Source organism: Dipodomys spectabilis, unplaced genomic scaffold (genome assembly GCF_019054845.1).
Source record: "Dipodomys spectabilis isolate Male_0828 unplaced genomic scaffold, ASM1905484v1 ptg000030l, whole genome shotgun sequence".
NCBI lineage: Eukaryota > Metazoa > Chordata > Mammalia > Rodentia > Heteromyidae > Dipodomys > Dipodomys spectabilis.
Window position 1 is genome coordinate 8,204,212 of NW_024870707.1, and position 22,797 is coordinate 8,227,008.

The window sequence follows — 22,797 nt, forward strand, 5'->3', positions numbered from 1 at the left end:
ATCAGGCATGGAGAGCTTGGGGGTCTTGAAATGCATCTCAGGCATCTTAAACTTGGGACCCTTCAACTTCCCTTCTGGAACCTCAAGACTCACATCCGGACCTTCAATGTCCACCTTGGGTCCTGAGACATCAAGGTCAGCCTTGGGCAGGTTCACATCCACTTCAGGGCCCTCTGCTTTGAAGCCAGGCATGCTGAACTTGGGCATTTTCATCTTGGGCATCTTCAGGTGCCAGTCTGGACCTTGAACGTCCACATCTGGGGCACTGATGTCCATTTTAGGCCCTTTGATGTCCACATCTGGCACTTTCATTTCACCTTCTACTTTGGGCACAGTCACATCCATGTCCCCCTTGACTTTGGGGCCTTTCAGGTGTAAGTCCACGTCAGGCATGGAGATCTTGGGGGCCTTGAAGTGCATGTCAGGCATCTTAAACTTAGGGCCCTTCAACTTTGCATCAGGACATTCTAGATCAACATCCGGTACTTCCACATCCACGCTAGGACCTTTCAAATCTCCTTCTAATTTTGGTACAGACACATCCACATCACCTTTGACTTTGGGGCCTTTCAGATGTAAGTCCACATCAGGCATGGAGAGCTTGGGGGTCTTGAAGTGCATGTCAGGCATCTTAAACTTGGGGCCCTTCAACTTTGCATCAGGACATTCTAGATCAACATCAGGCATGTCCACGTCCACACCAGGCCCTTTAATATCAAGATGTGGGCCTCTGAGCTCACCTTCCATTTCTGGCACAGAAGCATCTATCTCTCCTTTCAGTTTAGGTCCCTTCAAATTCAAGTCCACATCGGGCATAGATATTTTAGGAGCTTTGATGTTCAACTTGGGCATCTTGAACTTGGGACCTTTCAGTTTTCCTTCTGGTCCCTCAATTTCCAAATCAGGAGCATCAATGTCCACCTTGGGTCCAGACACATCAAGGTCAGCCTTGGGCAGGTTCACATCCACTTCAGGGCCCTCTGCTTTGAAGCCAGGCATGCTGAACTTGGGCATTTTCATCTTGGGCATCTTCAGGTGCCAGTCTGGACCTTGAACGTCCACATCTGGGGCACTGATGTCCATTTTAGGCCCCTTGATATCCACATCTGGCACTTTCATTTCACCTTCTACTTTGGGCACAGTCACGTCCATGTCCCCCTTGACTTTGGGGCCTTTTAAGTGTAAGTCCACATCAGGCATGGAGATCTTGGGGGCCTTGAAGTGCATGTCTGGCATCTTGAACTTGGGACCTTTCAACTTTCCTTCTGGACATTCAATGTCAATATCCCCAACATCCACATCCATTTTAGGAGCTTTCACATCAATTTCGGGACCTTTCAAGTTCCCCTCCACTTTGGGAAGGGACACATCAACATCACCTTTCAGTTTAGGACCTTTCAGATTCAGCCCAACATCAGGCATGGAGATTTTGTGGGTCTGTATGTTCATGCTTGGCATCTTAAACTTGGGGCCTTTCAGTTTCCCTTCTGGACCATGAATGTCAACATCAGGCCCTTCAATGTCCACCTTGGGTCCTGACACATCAAGGTCAGCCTTGGGCAGGTTCACATCCACTTCTGGACCCTCCCCTTTGAAGCCAGGCATGCTGAACTTGGGCATCTTCACCTTGGGCATCTTCAGGTGCCAGTCTGGACCTTGGACTTCCACATCTGGTGCATTAATGTCCACTTTGGGGCCTTTGATGTCTACAGCAGGTGCTTTTATCTCTCCTTCAACTTTTGGAATTGTTGCTTCATAATCTCCTTTCACTTTAGGGCCTTTCAAATGTAAGCCAACATCTGGCATGGATATCTTCTGAGGCTTTATATGCATTTCTGGCATCTTAAATTTGGGACCTTTTACTTTTGCATCTGGCCCTTCAATATTCACATCGGGAACATCAATGTCCACCTTGGGTCCTGAGACATCAAGGTCAGCCTTGGGCAGGTTCACATCCACTTCTGGACCCTCTCCTTTGAAGCCAGGCATGCTGAACTTGGGCATTTTGATCTTGGGCATCTTCAGATGCCAGTCTGGGCCTTGAACATCCACATCAGGGGCTTCCATGCCCACTTTGGGGCCTTTGATGTCAACTTCAGGAACTTTAATCTCACCTTCTACCTTAGGCAGGGAAACATCCACATCACCTTTCACCTTTGGCCCCTTCAGGTTCAAGTCTACATCAGGCATGGAGATCTTGGGGGCCTTGATGTTCATCTCAGGCATCTTGAACTTGGGACCCTTTACTTTCACATCTGGAGCTTCAATATTGACATCTGGGACATCAATGTCCACCTTGGGTCCAGACACATCAAGGTCAGCCTTGGGCAGGTTCACATCCACTTCAGGGCCCTCTGCTTTGAAGCCGGGCATGCTGAACTTGGGCATTTTCATCTTGGGCATCTTCAGGTGCCAGTCTGGACCTTGAACGTCCACATCTGGGGCACTGATGTCCATTTTGGGGCCTTTGATGTCCACATCTGGCACTTTCATTTCACCTTCTACTTTGGGCACAGTCACATCCATGTCCCCCTTGACTTTAGGACCTTTCAGATGTAAGTCCATGTCAGGCATGGTGACCTTGGGGGCCTTGAAATGCATGTCTGGCATCTTGAACTTAGGACCCTTCAGCTTCCCTTCAGGGCCCTCCAGGCTTACATCTGGGGCTTCAATGTCCACTTTGGGTCCTGAGACATTAATGTCAGCCTTGGGAAGGGTCACATCTACATCTGGACCTTCACCTTTTAGGCTGGGCACACTGAACTTGGGCATTTTCATCTTGGGCATTTTCAGGCTCCACTCTGAGCCTTCCACCTCTGGTGCTTTGATGTCTACCTTGGGACCTTTGATGTCTACATCTGGAACTTTTATTTCTCCCTCTATTTTTGGTGCAGACATATCTAGATTTCCTTTCACTTTTGGTCCTTTGAGATCCAGATTGACATCTGGCATCTTTGGAGCCTTGAAATGCATCTCAGGCATCTTAAACTTAGGGCCCTTCAGCTTCCCTTCCGGTCCTTCCAGGCTGAGATCTGGGGCACTAATATCTAGCTTTGGTGCAGAAATGTCCATATCAGCTTTGGGCAGATTCACATCTATTTCTGGGCCCTCTCCTTTGAGACTAGGCATGCTGAACTTTGGCATCTTAATCTTTGGCATTTTCAAGCTCCAATCCGGACCTTGGACGTCAACATCTGGAGCACTGACATCTACTTTGGGGCCTTTCAGGTCTCCTTCCAGCTTTGGCACGGTGATGTCGTAGTCTCCCTTTACCTTGGGGCTTTTCATATGCAAATCCACATCAGGCATGGAGATCTTGGGAGCTTTGATGTTCATCTCTGGCATCTTGATCTTGGGGCCCTTCACTTTCCCATCTGGCCCTTCAATATTCAAAGCAGGCCCTTCAATGTCCACTTTGGGTCCAGAGACTTCAAGGTCAGCCTTGGGCAGGTTCACATCCACTTCCGGGCCCTCCCCTTTGAAGCCAGGCATGCTGAACTTGGGCATTTTCACCTTGGGCATCTTCGGGTGCCAGTCTGGGCCATGCATGTCCACATCCGGTGCCTCAATGTCAATTTTGGCACTTTTAAGTTCCACATCAGGAACTTTAATGTCACCTTCAGGCCTTGGAACTGTGACATCGTACGTCCCCTTGGCACTAGGGCCTTTCAAGTGTAGGTCCACATCTGGCACGGTGATCTTTGAGGCTTTGATGTTCATTTCAGGCATTTTAAACTTAGGGCTTTTCAGTTTTCCTTCTGGTCCTTCTAGGCTCACCTCTGGAGCACTCACCTCTACCTTGGGCCCAGAAATGTCCACATCTGCCTTGGGCAGGTTCACATCTACTTCCGGGCCCTCTGCTTTGAGCCCAGGCACACTGAACTTGGGCATTTTCATCTTGGGCATCTTCAGATGCCAGTCTGGACCTTGAACATCCACATCTGGGGCTGCAATGTCCACTTTGGGTCCTTTCAGGTCTCCCTCCAGCTTCGGTACTGTTACATCATACTCCCCCTTTACCTTCGTACCTTTCACACGCAGGTCTACATCAGGCATGGAGATCTTTGGTGTCTTGGCACTTACTTCAGGCAGCTTAATATCAGGGCCTTTAAGTTTGCCCCCTAGACCTTCCACATTGACACCTGGGGTTTCTACACTGACCTTTGGCCCTGAAACACTGACATCTCCTTTGGGTAAAGTCACATCTAGATCTGTGCCTTCCCCTTTGACCCCTGGAGTACTGAACTTGGGCACCTTCATCTTGGGCATTTTCAGGTTCCATTCAGGACCATGAACGTCTACATCTGGAGCACTGACATCCACTTGGGGGCCTTTGATGCCCACTTCAGGAACTTTGACTTTCCCTTCGACTTTTGGAAGTGTGACATCCACACCCCCTTTCACTTTCGGGGCAGCCACATTCAAGTCTACATCTGCCATAGAGATCTGACATGTGCCTGGCTTCCCAGAAAGACTGCCAAGCTTGGGGCCTGTTACGGTCCCCTCTAGGCTTGGTGTCTCTATGTCTACTTTGGCGCCTTTAACTGCCACTTGAGGGCCTTTAACGTCACCTTTCACCTCAGGAACCGGGATCTTCACATCGCCTTTCAGTTTAGGGGACCTAAGGCTCAGATCCACATCCTGCATGGAGATTTGGGGTTTCTGAATGATCATTTCAGGAGTCTTGACTTTAGCTCCCTTTATCTTCCCTTCCAGCCCACCAGCAGCGATCTCAGGCAAGCTGACATCCCCAGACACCCCAGGAAGAGCCACTTCTCCTGTGGGCAATGTCACCTCAACCCCTGCTCCTGCTCCCTTGGAACCTGCTACAGAGAATGTAGGGACTTTCATCTTGGGCATGTTCAGTTTGCCCTCGGGCCCGTGGACTTGAACATCCGGGGCTTGAATGTCCACCCTGGGGCCAGTAAGCCCACCCTCAATTTGGGGAGCGGAAGCATCTATTCCTATGCTGCCCTGTGCCTTAGTACCCTTCAGGCCTAAGTCACCCTCAAGGGACGGTCCAGTGAGTTGGGGGCCTTTCAGCTTCCCCTCAAGCCCCTTGATATTGACAGAGGGTGCCTTCACTTCCAGATGAGGCTCCTTGATATCCCCACTGACAGCCAGGCCTGGCTTGCTGCCCTGGGGCCCCAGGGAGAATTCAGGTGCAGAAACATTCAGCCCTACTTCTGGTGCCTGGCCCTCCATTCCAGTGGAGACACCAAATTTTGGCATCTTCATGGTAGGAATGTTAATTTTCCCACTGTCACCACTCTGGAGGGCGGGGCCCTGCGCTGCTCCCGCCCCACCCCCAAGGGAGGACGAAAGGTCCACTCCTGGCACTTGAACCCCTCCTTTGTCACCCTTCGCACTGACATCGACGCCCGGACTTCCCACCTTTATTCCAGGCACGGTGACCTGGAGTTTTGAGTGGCCAGGACCTTGAAGCTCTGGTCCCGAGGCGGAAATGGCTCCTGGCCTGAGGTCAAAGACAGCGCCTGTGGTTGGAGAGGCTGCCCCCGTGCCCGAGGGCAGTCTAATCACTGTCTTTCCAGGCTGGGCCTCTACATCCAAGGTAGAGATTTCTGTGACTTCATGCTTTGGAATCTTGATCATGAATTCAGGACTGCTGATGTCAATTTCTTTGGCTCCTTCCGGGCCGGTCACATCAACCGTGTAGGCCGTGACCCTTCGGGTCACTGTAATGGTACGGCTCTGCGTCTCCCCCAGGTCCCCTTCCACTCCATCCTCTGACCTCAGCCGAGGCTTGATCTTTGTGGCGTAGATGCGCTGGTATTCCTCATCATCCCCGCTCTGCAGAAAGACATGCCCGGCAGAGGTTGCAGCCCAGCCTGCCCGACCTGCCCAGCCACAGCCCAGCTGATAATATATACATACGTGCCTGCTTCCCAAAGAATCTAGGATGGTAAGGGAGGGCCAGGAAGCCTCCTGGGGTAAAGCAGGAGGAGTCATGGGGGGAGGGGTGCTGGCAGCCATATCATAAGAAAATGCAGAAATAATTGGGGAACATTGGCGTAAATGGAAGTCAGGGGAAGAGCTGGGGATGTATTCAAATCCAGAGAGGTTCCAGTTCACCCGTTCCAGGAACTCACTCTAACCACACACCTCAGTGTGCAACTCTCTGCTTGCCAACATCTTCATTTCACCAAGAAGGCCTCTCAGGAGCCCTTTGCACTTTGGAAAGCATCTGTTGAGCCTAAGAGCGTGGCTGTGTTTGCATTATACTTTCACACTGGAGACCCGCCACGTGATCAATGAACAAGTGACCAGGAACAGAGAGACAGCCCTACAAGCCCTGCACTGCCCAGCCTCTGACTCACCGAATGATCTCTGGCCTCTGTGAGGAGCTAAATGATATCTATGAGGCAGAGGTGGCCAGCAAGAAATCATCTCAAAGGCTGCGACAGGCTGGGGATGTGGCTTAAAGGTAGAATACCTGCCTAGACTGGCAGTCTTTGGGGGTGGGGGAGGTTTGATTGTAGGGCTTCAACTCAGGGCCTGGGTGCTGTCCCTGGGCTTCTCTATGTTCAGGACTAGCGCTCTACCACTTGAGCCACAGCCCCACTTCTGGCTTTTGAGTGGTTAATTGGAGATCAGAGGCTCACAGGGACTTTTCTGTCTGGGCTGACTTCAAACTGCCATCTCAGCTTCCTGAGTAGCTAGGATTATAGATGTGAGCCACCAGCACCTGGCTTAGTACTGAGTCTTTAGCTCCCATTCCCTGAATAGAGAACAGGAAATCAATCCCCACCCCTCACCCGCTCTCCTTCCCTCCTTTCATCTCCTTTCTTCTCTTTTTCTATGCCACTTAAAAAGAAAAAGAAAATCACAAAACTACCCTTCTACCCCTCCCCCCCCAAAAAAAAAAAACAGCCAACTCTTAGAAGGAAGAGAGCCAGTGACTCATGCCTACATGCTCCTCAGGAAGCTGAGATCTGAGGATCAAGGTTTGAAACCAGCCTGGGCAGGACATTCCGTGAGACATCGCCATCTAACCACCAAAAAGCCAGAAGTACAGCTGTGGCTTAGTAGAGCACCTAGTGAGCAAAAAAGCTAAGGCTGAGTCCAAGCCCCAGCATGGGGCACGCACACGCATGTGCACACACACACACACACACGCACGCTCACACTCCTACAAAAAGGCAACTGATCTTCCTCCTGGCATCTAGGCCTAGAGCACATGAGTTGGTCCCACCCCATGGCACAGCGGGCACTCACTCTCAAGAGACTTAATTTTCAGAGGCGACATCAGCCCCACGCTATACATGTGCAGAAAGAAACAGGCTGGCCCTGAGGTAAGAAGGCAAGGAGAAGGAATCAGCTGAGGCCCAGAAGGCTGATAGAAGGGGAGTCGGCAGGTCAGGGGAGTCGTGGGCAGCTAAGGGCACCGAGGGGTCGGCGAGTACTCACCAGAACCACCTCAGAGCTGCGCGAGCTGAAGACTTCCTGGGTCCAGGCATGGCCAGGCTCGGGGGAGCGGTCCCCCTTGCGATGGAGCTTCAGGCCCACGGTGTGGTGCCCCATGGTGTTCAGCAGCTGGGTCACCTCCCCGGACTGCAGGTTGTTGAAGTAGATGGTGGCCCCCACAATCTGGTCCCCTAAGTAAGGAAAGAGCAACAGCAAGTAAGACCTATGAAGTCTCCGAGAACAAACACAGAAACAGCCATATGTTGGGCCTGGATACTAACTTGCCTTTAACCCTTCTGAGCACCAAGCAGGCATGAGAATACCCATACTACGGATGAACAAACAGATTGAGGAAGGCCCACTACATTTACTCAAAGCTGCAGAAGTCATAGTAAGTGGTAGAGTCAGACCTGAGAAACTAGTTCTCCAACATCTTCTGAGACCCTCTAGCAAGGGACAGGGTGGACAAGGAAAGACAGAGTTTGGGGCCTCTGTGGGATGCCCAGCCCATTCCTGTCTGCTCCTGACTCCCTGCGCTTCCCTCCCACACACTCCCCCACCCCTGAGCACACACCCCACCCCCCTCCCAGCACCCAGCACCCGATCCAGCCTTCTGGAGCAACTCACCCTCCTTGACCACCCCAGTGCGGGCCGCAGGGGAGTTTGGGTTCACTTTCTGCACAAAGACTCCGTCATCACTCTGGGCAATGGTCAGCCCGTGGGAGCCGCTGCCCTGCCAGTTGGGCAGCAGCAGCTCCCGGGTTGTCTCTTCCTCTTTCTCCATCTGGAAATGGAGACAGTGGTGGGTCACACGCCCTTCCAATGTAGAGGGTCTCCCAAGACAGGGATGATGAAAACCTGCGCATGTGTAGCCTGGGGCTGATGTCCTCCCCTCTGCCACCAGCCCCCTCCGTCCCTTCCACCCGCGGTCCAGCTCCGGATGCCACAAGATCTCCTCCCCCCCCCCCCCCCCATTCTCCCTCCTACTGACCTTTGCAGGACTCTGTTCAGGAGCGAATGCCTTACCGGGAGCCCGCCCCTTCTTCCTCTCTTCCCCTCAGTCTCTTTTCCTTGGGAATCTCCGTCACACAGCCTAGGGAAAAAAGTTTGCATGTTTGAATTCTGCTTGCTCAAAACCACCAAAGGGATGGCTGAATGCTGTTCCCCTCTAGGCCAGGCCAAACGCCCACCATCCCATTATAGCAACTCCATGACTTGCCAACAGCCTGCCTAGCAAGCCCCGGAGTTCATACACTAGTACTTTCCAAAATGAGATCAAGTAAAATAGTACAAATAAAAATAAAGGAAAGTGGGATAGAGGACGCCAGACTCAGACTCAAATACTGGCTCTGTATCCTCCTAGTTGCGGGACCCAGGCCAAGGCAATTTCACTTTTCCAAGCCACCGTGCTCCCTCTATGAAAATGAAAGAGAAGGGCTGGGAAGGTGGCTCAGTGGTAGAGCGCTTGCCTTGCATGCATGAGGCTCTGAGTTCGATTCCTCAGCACCACATAGCGAAAAAAAGCCAGAAGTGGCGCTGTGGCTCAAGTGGTAGAGCGCTAGCCTTGAGCTAAAGAGCTGAGGGACAGCGCCCAGGCCCAGAGTTCAGGCCCCACAACAGAAAGAAAGAAGAAAGAAAGAAAGAAGGACGGAAGGAAGGAAAGAAGGGAGGGAGGGAGGGAGGGAGGGAGGGAGGGAGGGAGAGAGGGAAAGAGGATTTCCAGCCAGGCATGGTGGAGCATGCCTGTAATCCCAGCTACATGGGAGGCACAGACAGGAATAGTGAAGTTGAAGATCACCTCAAGTAAAATTGCAAAGCCCTATCTGAAGAATAACTAAAGGGAAAAGGGCTAAGGGTGTGGCTCAGGTGATACAGCACCTGCCTAATAAGCAGAAGGCCCCAGCTCAAGCCCAGTACCACCAAAATAAAAATAAAGAAAAACTATTTCCCTTCGGATCAAAGACCATCACACAGGAGTTCTGCACCTACAGAATCCATCAGATTCTCTATTAGAGCTGTGAGAGAGAGGCATTACTGTCCCCACTTCACAGACAGAGTGAGATTTTGAAAGGCCATCTGACCCAGGGCACACTAGAAGAGAGACAAGCTGGACACCGGTGGCTCATGCCTGTAATTCCAGCTACTAAGGAGGCTGAGATCTAAGGATATCAGTTCAAAGCCAGCAGGGCAAGAAAGTCCATGAGACTCTTCTCACCAATTAATCACCAAAAAGTTGGAAGTGGAGCTGTTGCTTAATTGGTAGAGAAAAAAAAAGTGGAAAAGGTCAGGGACAGCACCCAAGCCCTGAGTTCAAGCCCAAGGACAGACACCAAAAATAGAAAAAGAAGCCAGGTGCTGGTGGCTCACTCCTGTAATCCTAACTTACTCAGGAGGCAGAGAATGAGAGACAGACAGACAGACAGACAGGCCAGGCTCCAACCTGCATCTGTAACTATCTGTAACTTTCCTCTATACCCAATCTGGTCTGCAGCATTCTGCTGCTAACCCCTCAGCGGGCGCTTCCAGTATGATGGTAGTGTCAGCCTTTCCCTGGACTCTCAGCGGCTCACCATCTCCTCCCCGTCCTCAGGACAAAAAGGAACCCTCACTGCCTGGTGGCTCCAGGACCTAGGCCTAGCTGTCTGTGACCTGAACCAAGGAATCCCCTGATCCACCAGGCCCTGGCCCAAGCTGAGAGGCTGAGGTACAGCTGTACCCGCCTCAGGCCTGTAATGAGTCAAAACCTATCTGGCTGCCTGCACAGGGCCTGGAGCCAGGCCTTGTGAGTAAAGACACAACCCCCTCCCCACCCCACCCACTGGATGAGCTGTCAGCCCCAGAGGTGCCCTGGGAAGACACCATGGGCAGGACAATGGAGCTGGCCCTAAACTGCATCTACCCACACAAAATGGCGGCGATAGCCATCCAAAGCATGCCTGTGAAATTATATGGGGGGGACACCATTCATTGAGATGAGCCTCACCCCAAACCCCACCCTGAAGCTGTTTATCAAGCAATCAATAAATACATACATGCATACTGATTGCCTCCTCTCAGTCCAACACTGAACTAAAAGGAGTTAGCCAGGGACTAACATGAGGGCTGGCCTACTAACACTTAATTGTGCAGTGCATTAGATTGTTACCTACCATCATCGCTAGCAAGACTTCTAAATATTTATTGACTGCACTCTCCATGCGTGGTATGGAGATTTAAAAGGCTGAGATCCCACTCCAGATATAAATTATAAGCAAGATGTTCTGGGTGTGACCAATGGAGCCTCTCAGTGCTCTAGAAGGCTTGAAAGCCTTCTCAGAGAAATGAAAAATAGAATTCCGAGTGGCTCACGTCTGTAATCCTAGTTACTCAGGGGGGCTGAGATCTAAGGCTCTCAGTTCAAAGCCATCTGGACAGGAAAGTCCAGGAGACTCTTATCTCCAATTAGCCACCAGAAAGCCAGAAGTGGCGGTGTGACTCAAGTAGTAAGAGCGCCAGCCTTGAGCAAAAAAAAAAAAAAAAAACAAGCAAGAATGCAAGGCCCTGAGTTCAAGCCCCAGTACTGGTACAAAACACACACACACACACATATACATATAAATGCCTGTATGTATGTACAAATGGAACTTCAAAGGTGCATCTATGTTCACATCTATGGGGCTACGGCTCTCAGAAAGGCATGGGCACTTGGGAGCTCCAGTCTTAGGCAGAAATCAACATGGATGAAAGATAAACACAAACCCTACCTCCCCCGCCCCCCCACACACACCTGCTCTCCCATTTGACAAGGTCATAAAAGTGGTGTTTACCAGGAGCTTTCATTGGCAACACAGGTGCTGCGGTGGCTAGGTGGTGAGCAAAGACTGAGCTGGAGCAACACCTCCTCCCTCTCCCCTCCCTCTCCTCCCTTCCCTCCCTTCCCTTCCTAGAAGGCCTAGGAGGCCTCACAAACTCTTCCCACCGTGAAATACCAACGCTGGAACTTCAAAGATACCTTCTGCCAAGAAGAAGGCCCTGCAGATAGGAGCCAGACAAAGGCTAGAGAAGGGGAAAACTTTCCAGCCCAGTCCTCTCAGAGATCAAGCCACCCCTCCAGGCCGCCCCAGCCAGCGCCCCTGTCTTCCTCCTCCTTTGCCTCCTTGTGCAGGGCCCCTTTTCTCAGCCCAGCATCCTGGTGCTGAGCCAGCAGCAGAGGAGGGGAGAGGAGAGAGAGCGGCCAGCTCACCCTCGCCCACATGGCGGCCCCACCCACCCACCGCCCCTGCTTCCCCGTGTGAGTCACTGCAGCAACAGCTCCAGACAAGCAAAGGGTCAGGCCTAAAACACGTGGTGCCTCCTGGGCCAGGCCCCAGGTGCCAGAGGGGCTGGGGGTCAGCTGCTCTGTCTAGCTCCTCAGGAGAGGAGCCAGGAGTTGCAGAGGTTCAAGAGGGACTAAGCGACCAGCTTCAACTGAAGCCACCTCCAAGGGAGGAGAAGCCATTCTGGGAAGGGGGAGGGGGACCCCACAGCCCGTGAGGACAGAAGCCACTGGACCCAAAGTTGTAGGATGGCCTTGGCCATGCATTCATGGCTTTCCTGGCCAGGTGGGATGCCCAGCCCGCTGTTGCTCTGGTTCTGGCCTAAAGGCTGAGCACAGTGCAGAGGGCCTCCCCTCCCATTGACCTGGGCCATTCAGCTCTGAGGACAGATGTACGGTGCAAATGAGAGCCAAGAGAACATGGTGGCCAAGGCCTGTTTTCTGCATCTGGGGCCCAACCCCTTAAGTCTCTCCTCCACCCCTGGAGCCTGTAATAAGCCCAGATGCGCCCAAATGTTCCTCCCCCGGTTAGGGTAAATCAGGCTTCTTTACGTATTTCTTGGAAATTGTCCTTCAGACAAGAAGGGACCTCAAAGCGCAGCTGTCCAACATTGTAGACACATGTGGGGATTCAAACGTAAACTAACGCCCGGCTCACCCCTGTAGTCTTGGCGACTCAGGAGGCTGAGATCTGGGGATAGAGCTAGCTTCAAAGCCAAACCCAGGCAGGAAAATCCATTAGACCTTTATCTCCAAGTAACCACCAAAAAAGCCAGAAGTGGAGCTGTGGCTCAAGTGGTAAAGGGCGAGCCTTAAGTGAAAGAAAGCTTTAAGGACAAGCCCCAGGACTGGAGAAAAGAAGAAATAAAGCAGGGTGCTGGTGGATTGTGCCAGTAATCCTAGCTGCTCAGGAGGCTAAGATCTGAGGATCCCATTTCAGCCTAGGCAGGAAAGGCCACATGACCCTTATCTCCAATGAACCACCAGAAAGCCAGCAGTGGTGTTGGGGCTCAAAGTGGTACAGCATTCACCTTCAGCAAAAAAAAAAGCTCAGGGACAGAGCCCAGGCCTTGTGTTCAAGTCTTATCACCATCAGAAAAAGAAAAACCCACACACATAAATTAATCAAATTGAAATTATAGTCCGTGGGTTGCTCTAGCCACATTTCCGCAGGGATTTAGATTTCCCCCAGTGCAGAGTTCGGTGGGACAGCGCTGGATGGGAGGAGAGACAAGAGACTGGGAGAATGTGCGGGCTACAGCCCAGGGAGGTCCAGCCCTGTGGTCCTCCCAACACAGGCTCAGTGCCCTCCCTCTGCGAGGAGCAGCAGCAGGGCCGTAGTGGAGACACCCCATGGCGGAGGGCTGCCTGGAAGACGAAAAAGAAAATGGTTATGACAGGGAGGACCCACGTACATGACTGTCAGAACCGTGTGACTAAGGCCAGAAGCCACGACAGAAGAATGGACAGTCCTGAAATTCAAAACCACGAAAGGCTGCACAGAGCGGCCAGGGAGCTGGGACACACCAAGCAGATCAAGGAGGATCTGCTCCGGAGGCAGCCTCTGTGCCCCACCGCCACCCCAGCAGAGGTGGTATCCTGGGTCCCTTTCTTCCCAGAGCCAGTGTGAACACAGCAAGGGAAAGAAAAGGACTCAGCCTAACTTCTGCAGCAATCCGGCAGCCCAGCAACCAGCATGAGTATCAAGATGACAGGAACTGCCTGGCGCCGGTGGCTCACGCCGGTCATCCTAGCTACTCAGGAGGCTGAGATCTGAGAATCTTGGTTCAAAGCCAGCCCAGGCAGAAAAGTCCGTAAGACTCTTATCTCCAATAAACCACTCAGAAAAGCAGAAGTGGCACTGAGGCTCAAGCAGTTTAACACTTACCTTGAGCTGAAGAGCTGAGGGTCAACGCCCAAGGCCAGAGTTCAAGCCCCACAACTGACCAAAAGAAAAAAAAAAAAAAAAAGACAGGAACTCACACTTGCTGAGAGATCAGCCCAGGGGCCTCAGTTTTCTAAAAGCACCAAACCTGAAGACAAGCTACTACACACACCAGAGGGGAAAAGCACGTGTGCATCTGCCCTGCACACGCTGGGCATGGGACACTCCCTGAGGACACCCAACAACCGCAAAACTTCTAACCTAGCAGCGTGAACATGAGCCAACCAGGCTTCCATACACAAAAGACCATCCCCAGAACGCAATGACTCACGCTCAGAATTAAAGACCTCCACCACAGGGAAAGCCCCAAATACTCATAAGCAGGAGAAGGGATGGGATATTCAAAGAAAAGAGACACACCCAGATGGGTGCTACAGTCTCATAAACACTCAGCAGTCACAAGGAGGAAGAGAAACCTCCAGAATGAAAGCACACACACATACCCCATCCCCAAGCAAGAGCTGGGGTAAAGGGAAAATTCTGCAGAGCACTCTGGGTGCCAGGTTCTATGCTGGAGACATCCAAGCCAAGTGTCTTAACTATCTGCAAACAACTCTATGATAAGAACTGATATCTTTATTTTACTTTGTTTTTGTGCTAGTACTGGGGCCTGAGCATTGTCTCTGAGTGTTTTCGCTCAAGCTGGGCATTCTACCACTTGAGCCACAGCTCCACTTCTTACTTTCTAAAGGTTAATCAAAGATAAAGAGTGTCAGAGACTTTTTCTGCCAGGCCAGGCTTTAAAGCTCGATCCTCAGAGCTCAGCCTCTTGAATAGCTAGGATTATTGGTGGCATGAGCCACCATTGCTTGCTTCATATCCTAATTTTAAAGATGTGGAAGCAGGCCCCAGGGGAGAGACGCCTGATTGGCAATGCAAGCCCAGGGCTCTCTGACTCTTTAACACAGTCTTCACTCAGGTAAAGAGGTGAAGGCACAGTATATATGCACAGGACAAGAGACACCAGGAACCACAGAGAGAGATGCACAGAGGATGCAAAACCTGTGCTAGAGGGGCTGGGAAGGTGGCTCAGTGGTAGAGCGCTTGCCTTGCATGCATGAGGCCCTGGGTTCGATTCCTCAGCACCACATAAGAAAAAAGAAAAAAGCCGGAAGTGGCGCTGTGGCTCAAGTGGTAGAGCGCTAGCCTTGAGCTGAAGAGCTGAGGGACAGCGCCCAGGCCCAGAGTTCAGGCCCCATGACCAGACCCCCCCCCCCACAAAAAAAAAACCTGTGCTAGAGGGGGGAGGAGTGCAAACTGGAACCAGAGGCACCAGGGGCTCACACCTGTAATCCTAGCTACTCAAAGAGACTCAGATCTGAGGATTGAGATTTGAAGCCATCCCAGGCAGGAAAGTCTGTGAGACTCTTCTTTCCAGTTAACCAGCAAAAACCCAGAAGTAGAGCTGTATGGCTCAAGTGCTAGAGCACTAACCTTGAGCAAAAAAAGCTCAAGGAGGCTGGGAAGGTGGCTCAGTGGTAGAGCGCTTGCCTTGCATGCATGAAGCCCTGGGTTTGATTCCTCAGCACCACATAACCAGAAAAAGCTGGAAGTGGCGTAGTGACTCAAGTGGTAGAGCGCTAGCCTTGAGCTGAAGAGCTGAGGGGCAGCGCCCAGGCCCAGAGTTCAAAAGCTCTACGACCGAAAAAGAAAAAGCTCAGGGACAGCTCCTAGGCTCTGAGTTCGAGCCCCAGCCAAAAAAAAAAAAAAAAAAAGTGCAAGCTGAAGGGAAAGAGATGACACATACTCCCACAGGACAGAGAAGCTTCCAGGCCTCCCCTCCCCCCACATCAGCCTCATCCTGGCCCAGCCAAGTCCACAAGCCTTGCACTGGACAGAACTTACTGGTCCTGCGGTTCATTGGTTCCAGGATCTTTCCCAGAACCCAGCTTATGTCTAGATTTATCTTGGGACCGGAGCCTCCTCCCTTCTGGGACTCAACCAGCAAGGCAAAGCAAACGTCACCACTCACTAGAAAAAGGAACGGTCATGACAGACAATCAACCCAAGGACCAAGGAAAAACAGCCTAAGCCTCCAAATGCTCCCACAAGGCTGCAACTACTAGACTTCTTTGGGGGGGGGGGGGGAGCAGGGGAGGAATTGTCCTAATCGACCTAGAGGAGTATACAGGTATCTAAGCAATCCTGTCGGGATTGCACTAGTCTGTCATCTTGGCTTTAGGGTGGCTAAGGGCAGGAGGAGCCTGAGTTCCCTTTATAAAACCACCCAGTGGGCTTAGAGACCTCAGCCCCATTCCTTATCTTCGTAGCCCCAGGCAAGCCAACCAACAGTCCTATTCCTCAGCAGACCCTCTACCTGTTCTCGACGTGGTGCTTCCCTACCTGAATCAGAGCCTTCCTCGGAGTGAGCTGGGGCCAGTCCAGTCCCAGGCTAGGCTACCTGCCCTGGGGGAGAGGAGGGAGGTGGAGCTGGCCCCACCCACAACTCCTGCAGAGACTGAATTATTTCAGCCTTTCCAATCCAGCCCTCCTTTCCCCCTCAGCCCCACACCGTCGGGCGAGGTTTTTCTGATCGTCTAACCTTGCAGGATCGCTCCATGCTCAGAAGCCAGTCAGTGGGCTACTTTTGAAATGTTATGTCTATGTGGGTGCCAGTCCGAGGCTTGAACTCAGGACCTGAGTGTTGTCCCTTAGCTTTAGCCAATCTACCATGTTGAGCCATAGCTCCACATCTGGCATTGGATAGTTAATTAGAGATAAGTCTCATGGACTTTCCTGCCCAAGCAGGCTTCAAACCAAGATTCTGAAATCTCGTCCTCCTGAGTAGCTAGGCTTATAGGCTTGAGCCACCAGCTCCTGGCTGCTTTCATTTGAATGTTTTTTTCCTCTACATCTCCCTCTCCTGACCATACATACACACCTTCCTCCCAACTCACCCAGCAATCTCCAAGCCTGAAAACACCACATTCTCATTTCCCTTAGGGAGAGCCCCTCTTTCTCCCTGGCCAGAAGGGGCTCTCCTTCTGAGGACAGACTCTTCCCCTTATCTGGTGCGGAAGTCCCACACCAGCCACAGAGGTGAGACAAAAAAAAAAAAAACGGGCCTGTACACAGGATTAGAACACCAACTCCAAAGAGGGGGAGGGGGCAGGAGAAAAATACTCTGCTTGCCCTGGGGCGGGGTATAAATTTAGGCTTGGAAACTGCCTTCTGCCCCACCCAGGGCCCAGCTCTTGAAAGGGTGCTGAGCATTCGCCCCCAAGCGGTCAGGCCTCACCAGTGCAGGGGCGCAGGACAGAGCTGCCAATTAGCCACCCCCAGCCCGCAGGACACGTAGCCACCGCCAGGATCAGCTCCAAGCACTTCCCCTTCTACTCTAGCCCCCCCCCTCCAGCTGCCAGAGCCTCCACTCAGGCCCCCAGGGAGCAGGCAGGATGCTCCTCCCTGACAGGCTGTGTGCAAAGCCTTGTGGGGCCTGTGATCCCAGGGCTGTCCTGGCCCTGTCGCTGACATCCTCACACAGGCACAAAACTTCCACCAGCAGAGCATAATGCCATTGCCCAGGCCCTCCAAAACCACAAGGGCTGGGCACCAGTGGCTAGCTACTCAGGAGGCTGAGATCTCAGGATCCTGGTTCAGAGCCAGCCCAGGCAGGAAAGTCTATAAGACTTTTGAACTCAGGGCCTGGGCACTGTCCTTGAGCTTTTGTGCTAAAGGCTACTAGCTCTCTACCACTTGAACCACAGCTTTACTTCCTATGTTTTGGGTGCTTAATTGGAGATAAGAATCTCACAGAGCCGAGTGCGGGAGCTGGGCATTGTTGAGTCTCACCTGTAATCTTACTTAGAAGCCTGAGACCCCAGCCCGGCGGCGCCAGTGGCTCGTGCCTGTAATCCTAGCTACTCTGGGGCTGAGATCTGAAGATCACAGTTCAAAGCCAGCCCCGGCAGGAAAGTTCGTAACTCTGATCTCCAGTAAACCACCAGATAACTGGAAGTGGTGCTTTGGCTTGAGTGGTAGAGCGCCTTGAGCTGAAGAGCTCAGGGACAACGCCCAGGCCCAGAGTTCAAGCCCCACGATGAGAGGGGGGGGAGGGAGGGAGAGGGAAAGAGACTCAGACTTTTCTGCCTAGATTTGGCCTCAAACCTCGATCCTCATATCTCAGCTTGCTAAGTAGCTAGGATTACAGGGTTGAGGCGCTGGTGCCCAGCTTCTATGACGACTTTCATCTCCAATTAACCACCAAAAAAAAGAGAGAGAGAAACTGAAATAGAAGTGGAAGTGTGGCTCAAGTGGTAGAGCATTAGCCTTGAACAAAAAAAGCTAAGGGAGCCGGTGAACAAAAAAAGCTAAGGGAGCCGGGCGCTGGTGGCTCACGCCTGTAATCCTAGCTACTCAGGAGGCTGAGATCTGAGGATCGCGGTTCAAAGCCCGGGCAGGAGAGACCGTGAGACTCCTATCTCCAATAAACCACCAGAAAACCGGAAGTGGCGCTGTAGCTCAAGTGGTAGAGTGCTCGCCTTGAGCTGAAGAGCTGAGGGACAGCGCCCAGGCCCAGAGTTCAAGCCCCATGGCCGACAAAAAAAAAAAAAAGCTAAGGGACCCCCCCCCAAAAAAAAGGACTCAGACCAGGAGATGGTACAGGGGTCAAATCCAGAGGAAGGCAAGCTCCCAGGCCAAAGCCTGCCCAGGGCAAAGGGAGCAGAAGGCCTGGGCCCCTCAGCACTGCCCTTGCCCGAATACAACACATATTCTACACCCTCGGGGAAACACCTCCCTTCTGATCACCTAAGATCATACCCCGCATGGTCAGCCCAGCTCTAGGGAGAGAAACTGGCAGGGAGTGGGGGGCAGCTAGACTAAGTTTCCAGCAGGAGTCAGACGAGCTCTCCCAGTCTGCCTCAGCCTGTCCCCAGGCAGTTCCCAAGTTCTGCAGAAGTTGCTCACCACACCCTAGTGCCCCACACACCCCTCCACCCCCACTGCCTTGCCCCAACTCCTCCAACCAGCTCCTCAGGCTCCCAGTGGAGTGCTCCGCCAGATCCTGCCAGCCCATTCCAATCCAAGACAACATGCAAAAGAATCCAGTCTAGTGGTGCTGGCCCCTCCACCTGGGGCCTTCCCCAGGACTGACTGAGGTGACCCAGCCTCGCCCCTGCCCCCCTGCCCCCAGGGGCCCATTCCACACCCTTGACTAATGCAGGCTTTCTCCCTCCACAGGTTCTGGAGTTGGTTTTCTTGTGTCCCTCTTTCTGACTCTGTGTCTGTCTGTCTCTCTCCCTCTCTCATGTCCCATTCTGGCTCAGGACCTGTAGCCTCCACCTTAAACCATGTCTGGCCAGCACCAGTCCTCAGCTCTGCACAGGGTCCGCTCTTCAGGAAGTTTGCACAGACCTGGACCTCTGCATCGCTGCTGTGGACCATCCATCTTGGTGACACTAAGCCCCACATGGCACGAGGATCTCAGGTCCTTCTTCTCTGACTTGTACATAACCTCTTGGGAAAAGGCTTGTGTGTGTGTGAGTGTGTGTGTGTGTGTGTGTAACTGAGGTAACACAGAGCTTTGGAGAAAAGTTCATCTTCCAATCCTCATCCTCTACCCCAGGCCCTATCCCAATGTTCTTTGCAAATGTGTGTGTGTGCGCGCGCGCGTGCATGCTCACACTTATGTGCACCATATGTGCTTCACTGGGGCTTGAACTCAGGACCTCAAGTTCTCACTAGCGCTTTTTTTTTTTCTTTTTTTTTGCTGGTCCTGGAGCTTAAACTCAGGGCCTGGGAGCTGCCCCTGAGCTCTTTTGCTCAAGGCTACCATTTAAGCCAATGTACCACTTCAGGTTTTGAGTGGTTAATTGGAGATAAGTCTTACAGACTTTCCCGCCCAGGCTGTTTTTGAACTTCAGTCCTCAGATCTCAGACTCCTGCGTAGCTAGGATTAAAGGTGTGGAACTACCAGTGCCCAGCTCACTAACTTTTTCACTCAAGGCTGTTGTTCTACCCATTAATTGAGCCACAGTTCCATTTCTGTTTTTTTGTTTGTTTTTTGGTGGTTAGTTGGAGATAAGAGTCTCAAGACAGAGATCCTCAAATCTCAGTTTTCTGTGTAGCTAGGATTTTAGGCAGGAGTCACCAGGGCCCAGCTTTCCTTTGTAAACTTAACTCCCAGAGTCTCAGTTCCTCTACCACCCTCCTTCATCACAGTTCACAGCTCAGAATAAAGGTGTGCCCTCTAAACCGAGGGCTTCCTAGGACCTTTCCCCCAATCTGCACACTCTACAGGGCCTGGGGAGGGCCTGGCCCAGTAGACCCTCAGGCGGGAGGAGAAGGCAGTCAGACACTCCATTCAGTGAGAAAGGAAAGTGCCACGCCCTACCTCAGGGACTTCCCTCACCGGGTAGGGACCTCCGCCTCTTTAACTCACTTAATTTGCACAAAAGCCCTTAAATGCCGTCCTAGTCATTTTCGACCTCCCCTTACCCACATCCACCTATCCGAACAGCACCCTGCTTGATCAAGGGGGTCCCACCCCCCAAATCCACCCGAGATCTATCATCATGTGCGGGGGGGGGGGGGCCCTGCAGAGAGGAGGGGCACGAGAGTAAAGACATCCTCACCCCCCCAATCCCGAGGTTAAATTGTAATGGGAAGTCGACTTCAAAGCCATTAACTGGGAGCCCAGTAAGGGCACTGGGGACCCAGAGGTGAATATCTGCCTCCCTTTTCCTGCGAGAAGTAGGGGTTCACCCCACTGCCCGCAGGAGGGAGGGTTTTTCTCGATTGCCCCTCTCCAGAGCCCCACAACGCCGGGCGGCGACCGCCAGCTCCCCAGCACCTGGAGGGCTGCAGCGGGAGGGGCCACACCCTGCCAAGCGCGCGCCCGGAGGCGCGCCAGCCCCGTGGTCCCCCGTGACCACGCCGTGCACGGAGCCAGAGCGGCCCGGACCTGGTGGTCCTGGCTCAGAACTGGGAGGTTCCCCCACCCCGACGTGCAAACGGGGGCACAGCTAATCCCGCTCCTTCCCGATCAGCACCCCCACCTCCAGACCCTGGCACGGGCAGGCGAGGGGCAGCGCGGGCGCCGTCCCTGCCTGGGCGAAGCCTTACATAACGCGGGTCCCTTGCACACACCCCGGGGCGCGCGGCCTCGCCCCCTGCCGCGGCGGCGGGCGAGCGCGGAGGAGCCGAGGGGTCCGGGGACGCCGCGGGGGCCCCCCCGCCCACGCCGGGCTCGGCTCGCGGCCCCTGGGCCCACACGCAGCCCCTCTCCCCCCTCCCCTTTGCCCCTCGCCACTCCTCTCCCGAGTTCTGGTTTGAATTAGTCACCGGCTCCAACCACCGCATTCCTCAGGCTGCTGGCGCCGGGCCAGGGCGGGGGGGGGGGGGGGACCCCGCCCGCCCGGACGAGTTTGGAGGTGGGGGGGAGCACCGCCTCGAAGAGGGGGAAGGGGCGGTTCTGGAGGGGGCTGTGTCTCGGCGCGGCACCCCCCTCCCCGCCCACCCCAGCGCAAGAATCTCGCTAATTATGTCCCCACCCCCGCCCGTCCCGCAGGGGCGCGCAGCCACTTCCAGTGGAGGAAGAAGGGGGGACCACGCCGAGGGGCGAGACCAGGGCGGGGCCGCTGGAGGGGGGGTGAGGGGGGCCAGAAAGGGAGAGGCTCGGGGGGTACAGAACAGGGTGGGGCCGGGAGGACTCGGGACGCGGAGTTAGGGGCGGAGGCGCGGGGAAGGACAGCGGAGGTGGCGCGGGGCGCAGGGGTGCAGAGCACCGGGGCGCAGGGGTGCAGAGCACCGGGGCGCAGGGAGGGGCCCGGGGGAACTGCCGCGGAGTTCTCCGAAAACTTATCCAGTAAACATCGAATTGAAGCCGAGCAGCGCGCGGAGCCACCGCCCCAAGGAGGGGGGGGGGGGGAGCGAGCGAGCGAGGGAGGGAGGGAGGAACAGCCTAAGATTGGAGCCAGGAACGGGGCGCCCCGCCGTGCAATCGGGACCACACCGCCCGCCCCCCGAGAGAAGGACGGAGCGCTAGCCGCACACACTTCCCGTCGGCGCGAGTTTCCAACTTTGCCCAACTTGCGCCCCGGCTTCGGAGGCCGAGCGCCCCTGGCGGGGTGCGGCGCGCCTCCGCCCCTCGCCGCCCGGCGGCCCCCGGGCTCCGCACTCCCCGAGCGCTCACACCGAGGGACCCCAAGGGCGCCCCGTCCAGGCTCCGCCGCCCCCGACCCCCCCCTATACACACACCCTATCCCCAGCCCGGCCGGCCCCTACCTGTGCGCTCAGCCCCGGGGCACTGCCATAGCCGGCGCGGGGCCCGAGCTGGCGGAGCGGCGGCTGGCGGCGGCGGCGGCGGCGGCGAACCCCGGTCGTCGGGGCGGGTCCGGCAGGGCTGGGCAGCACGGTCCCCGCGGCGGCAGCGCTGCTCCGAGTGGCCGGGCCCCCGAGCGCGGAGGCGGCTCTTGTAACTCCGGCTGGGGCGGGCGGGTCGGCCCCGAGCTGTGGGGAGAGGGCGGGGCCGGGCGGGGCCGGAGCTGGAGCCGGGACCAGCCAGCCGGGCCGAGTCTGGGAGTACCCGGGGCTGTGGGTACGGAGGGGGAGCTGCCGAAAAGGGGGCGCGGGGGCGATCGGACGCCACTTTCCCCCCCTCCTTATCCAGTCTGTTGCCCCCCTCCCGACCTGTCCCTGGCCTTGGGTCCACCCCCTCCCCCCCAGTATCTGCTTCATCGACGAGAAATTCCTGGAAGCACCCCGGGGCCCGTGCTCACAGCTGCAGCCCGTTTTGCAGGAAGGGCCCAGAGGTTCGGGCGACTCCGACTGAACTGCCCGATCGAGAACTTGAGCTTTTTCTCACGCTAGGCTGCACTGGGGGGGGGGGGGGCAGGCCCCAGGCTCCCCGCCGCGTTTCCCAAGTTCCAGGCCGCCGTGCCCATGTCTCGCCTTCCATCTCCTCCCTCGCCTGCTCATCTCCTCCCGGGAAACCTCCCCGGGAGACCCCGGCCTCAGCCCCAGGGTCAGGGTCCCACGTGCCCCACGCCCCGTGGTGCCGATCGGGCCGTGGCGGCAGACACCGGGGGTCAGGTCAGGCCTGCTGCCAGTCCTTGGAGGGGCGGTGCCCCCCCCCCCCCACTGTCCGCATCTCTCCCTGAGCTGCAGCATCTCCCCAGCTCTCTCCTGTTCT

At 54.6% G+C, this 22,797-nt stretch overlaps 1 protein-coding gene across 24 annotated transcripts in view; it reads right to left on the reverse strand.

Moving 5' to 3' along the window:
- Window positions 1-21,975, reverse strand: part of Ahnak (AHNAK nucleoprotein) — a 33,626-nt gene extending 11,651 nt beyond the window's left edge. For 14 of the 24 annotated variants that reach the window (XM_042675764.1, XM_042675767.1, XM_042675770.1 and 11 more), the window contains exons 1-5: window positions 21,891-21,975; window positions 8,417-8,518; window positions 8,053-8,209; window positions 7,429-7,616; window positions 102-5,811 (exon numbers count right to left, since the gene is read on the reverse strand). In XM_042675764.1, coding sequence (XP_042531698.1) covers window positions 102-5,811; window positions 7,429-7,616; window positions 8,053-8,209 — 6,055 coding nt within the window. In that variant the 5' untranslated portion in view covers window positions 8,417-8,518; window positions 21,891-21,975. The remainder of the gene's footprint in view (window positions 1-101; window positions 5,812-7,428; window positions 7,617-8,052; window positions 8,210-8,416; window positions 8,519-21,890) is intronic. The other 10 variants (XM_042675774.1, XM_042675754.1, XM_042675769.1 and 7 more) reach the window with 10 other exon arrangements.
- Window positions 21,976-22,797: the final 822 nt, after the last annotated feature.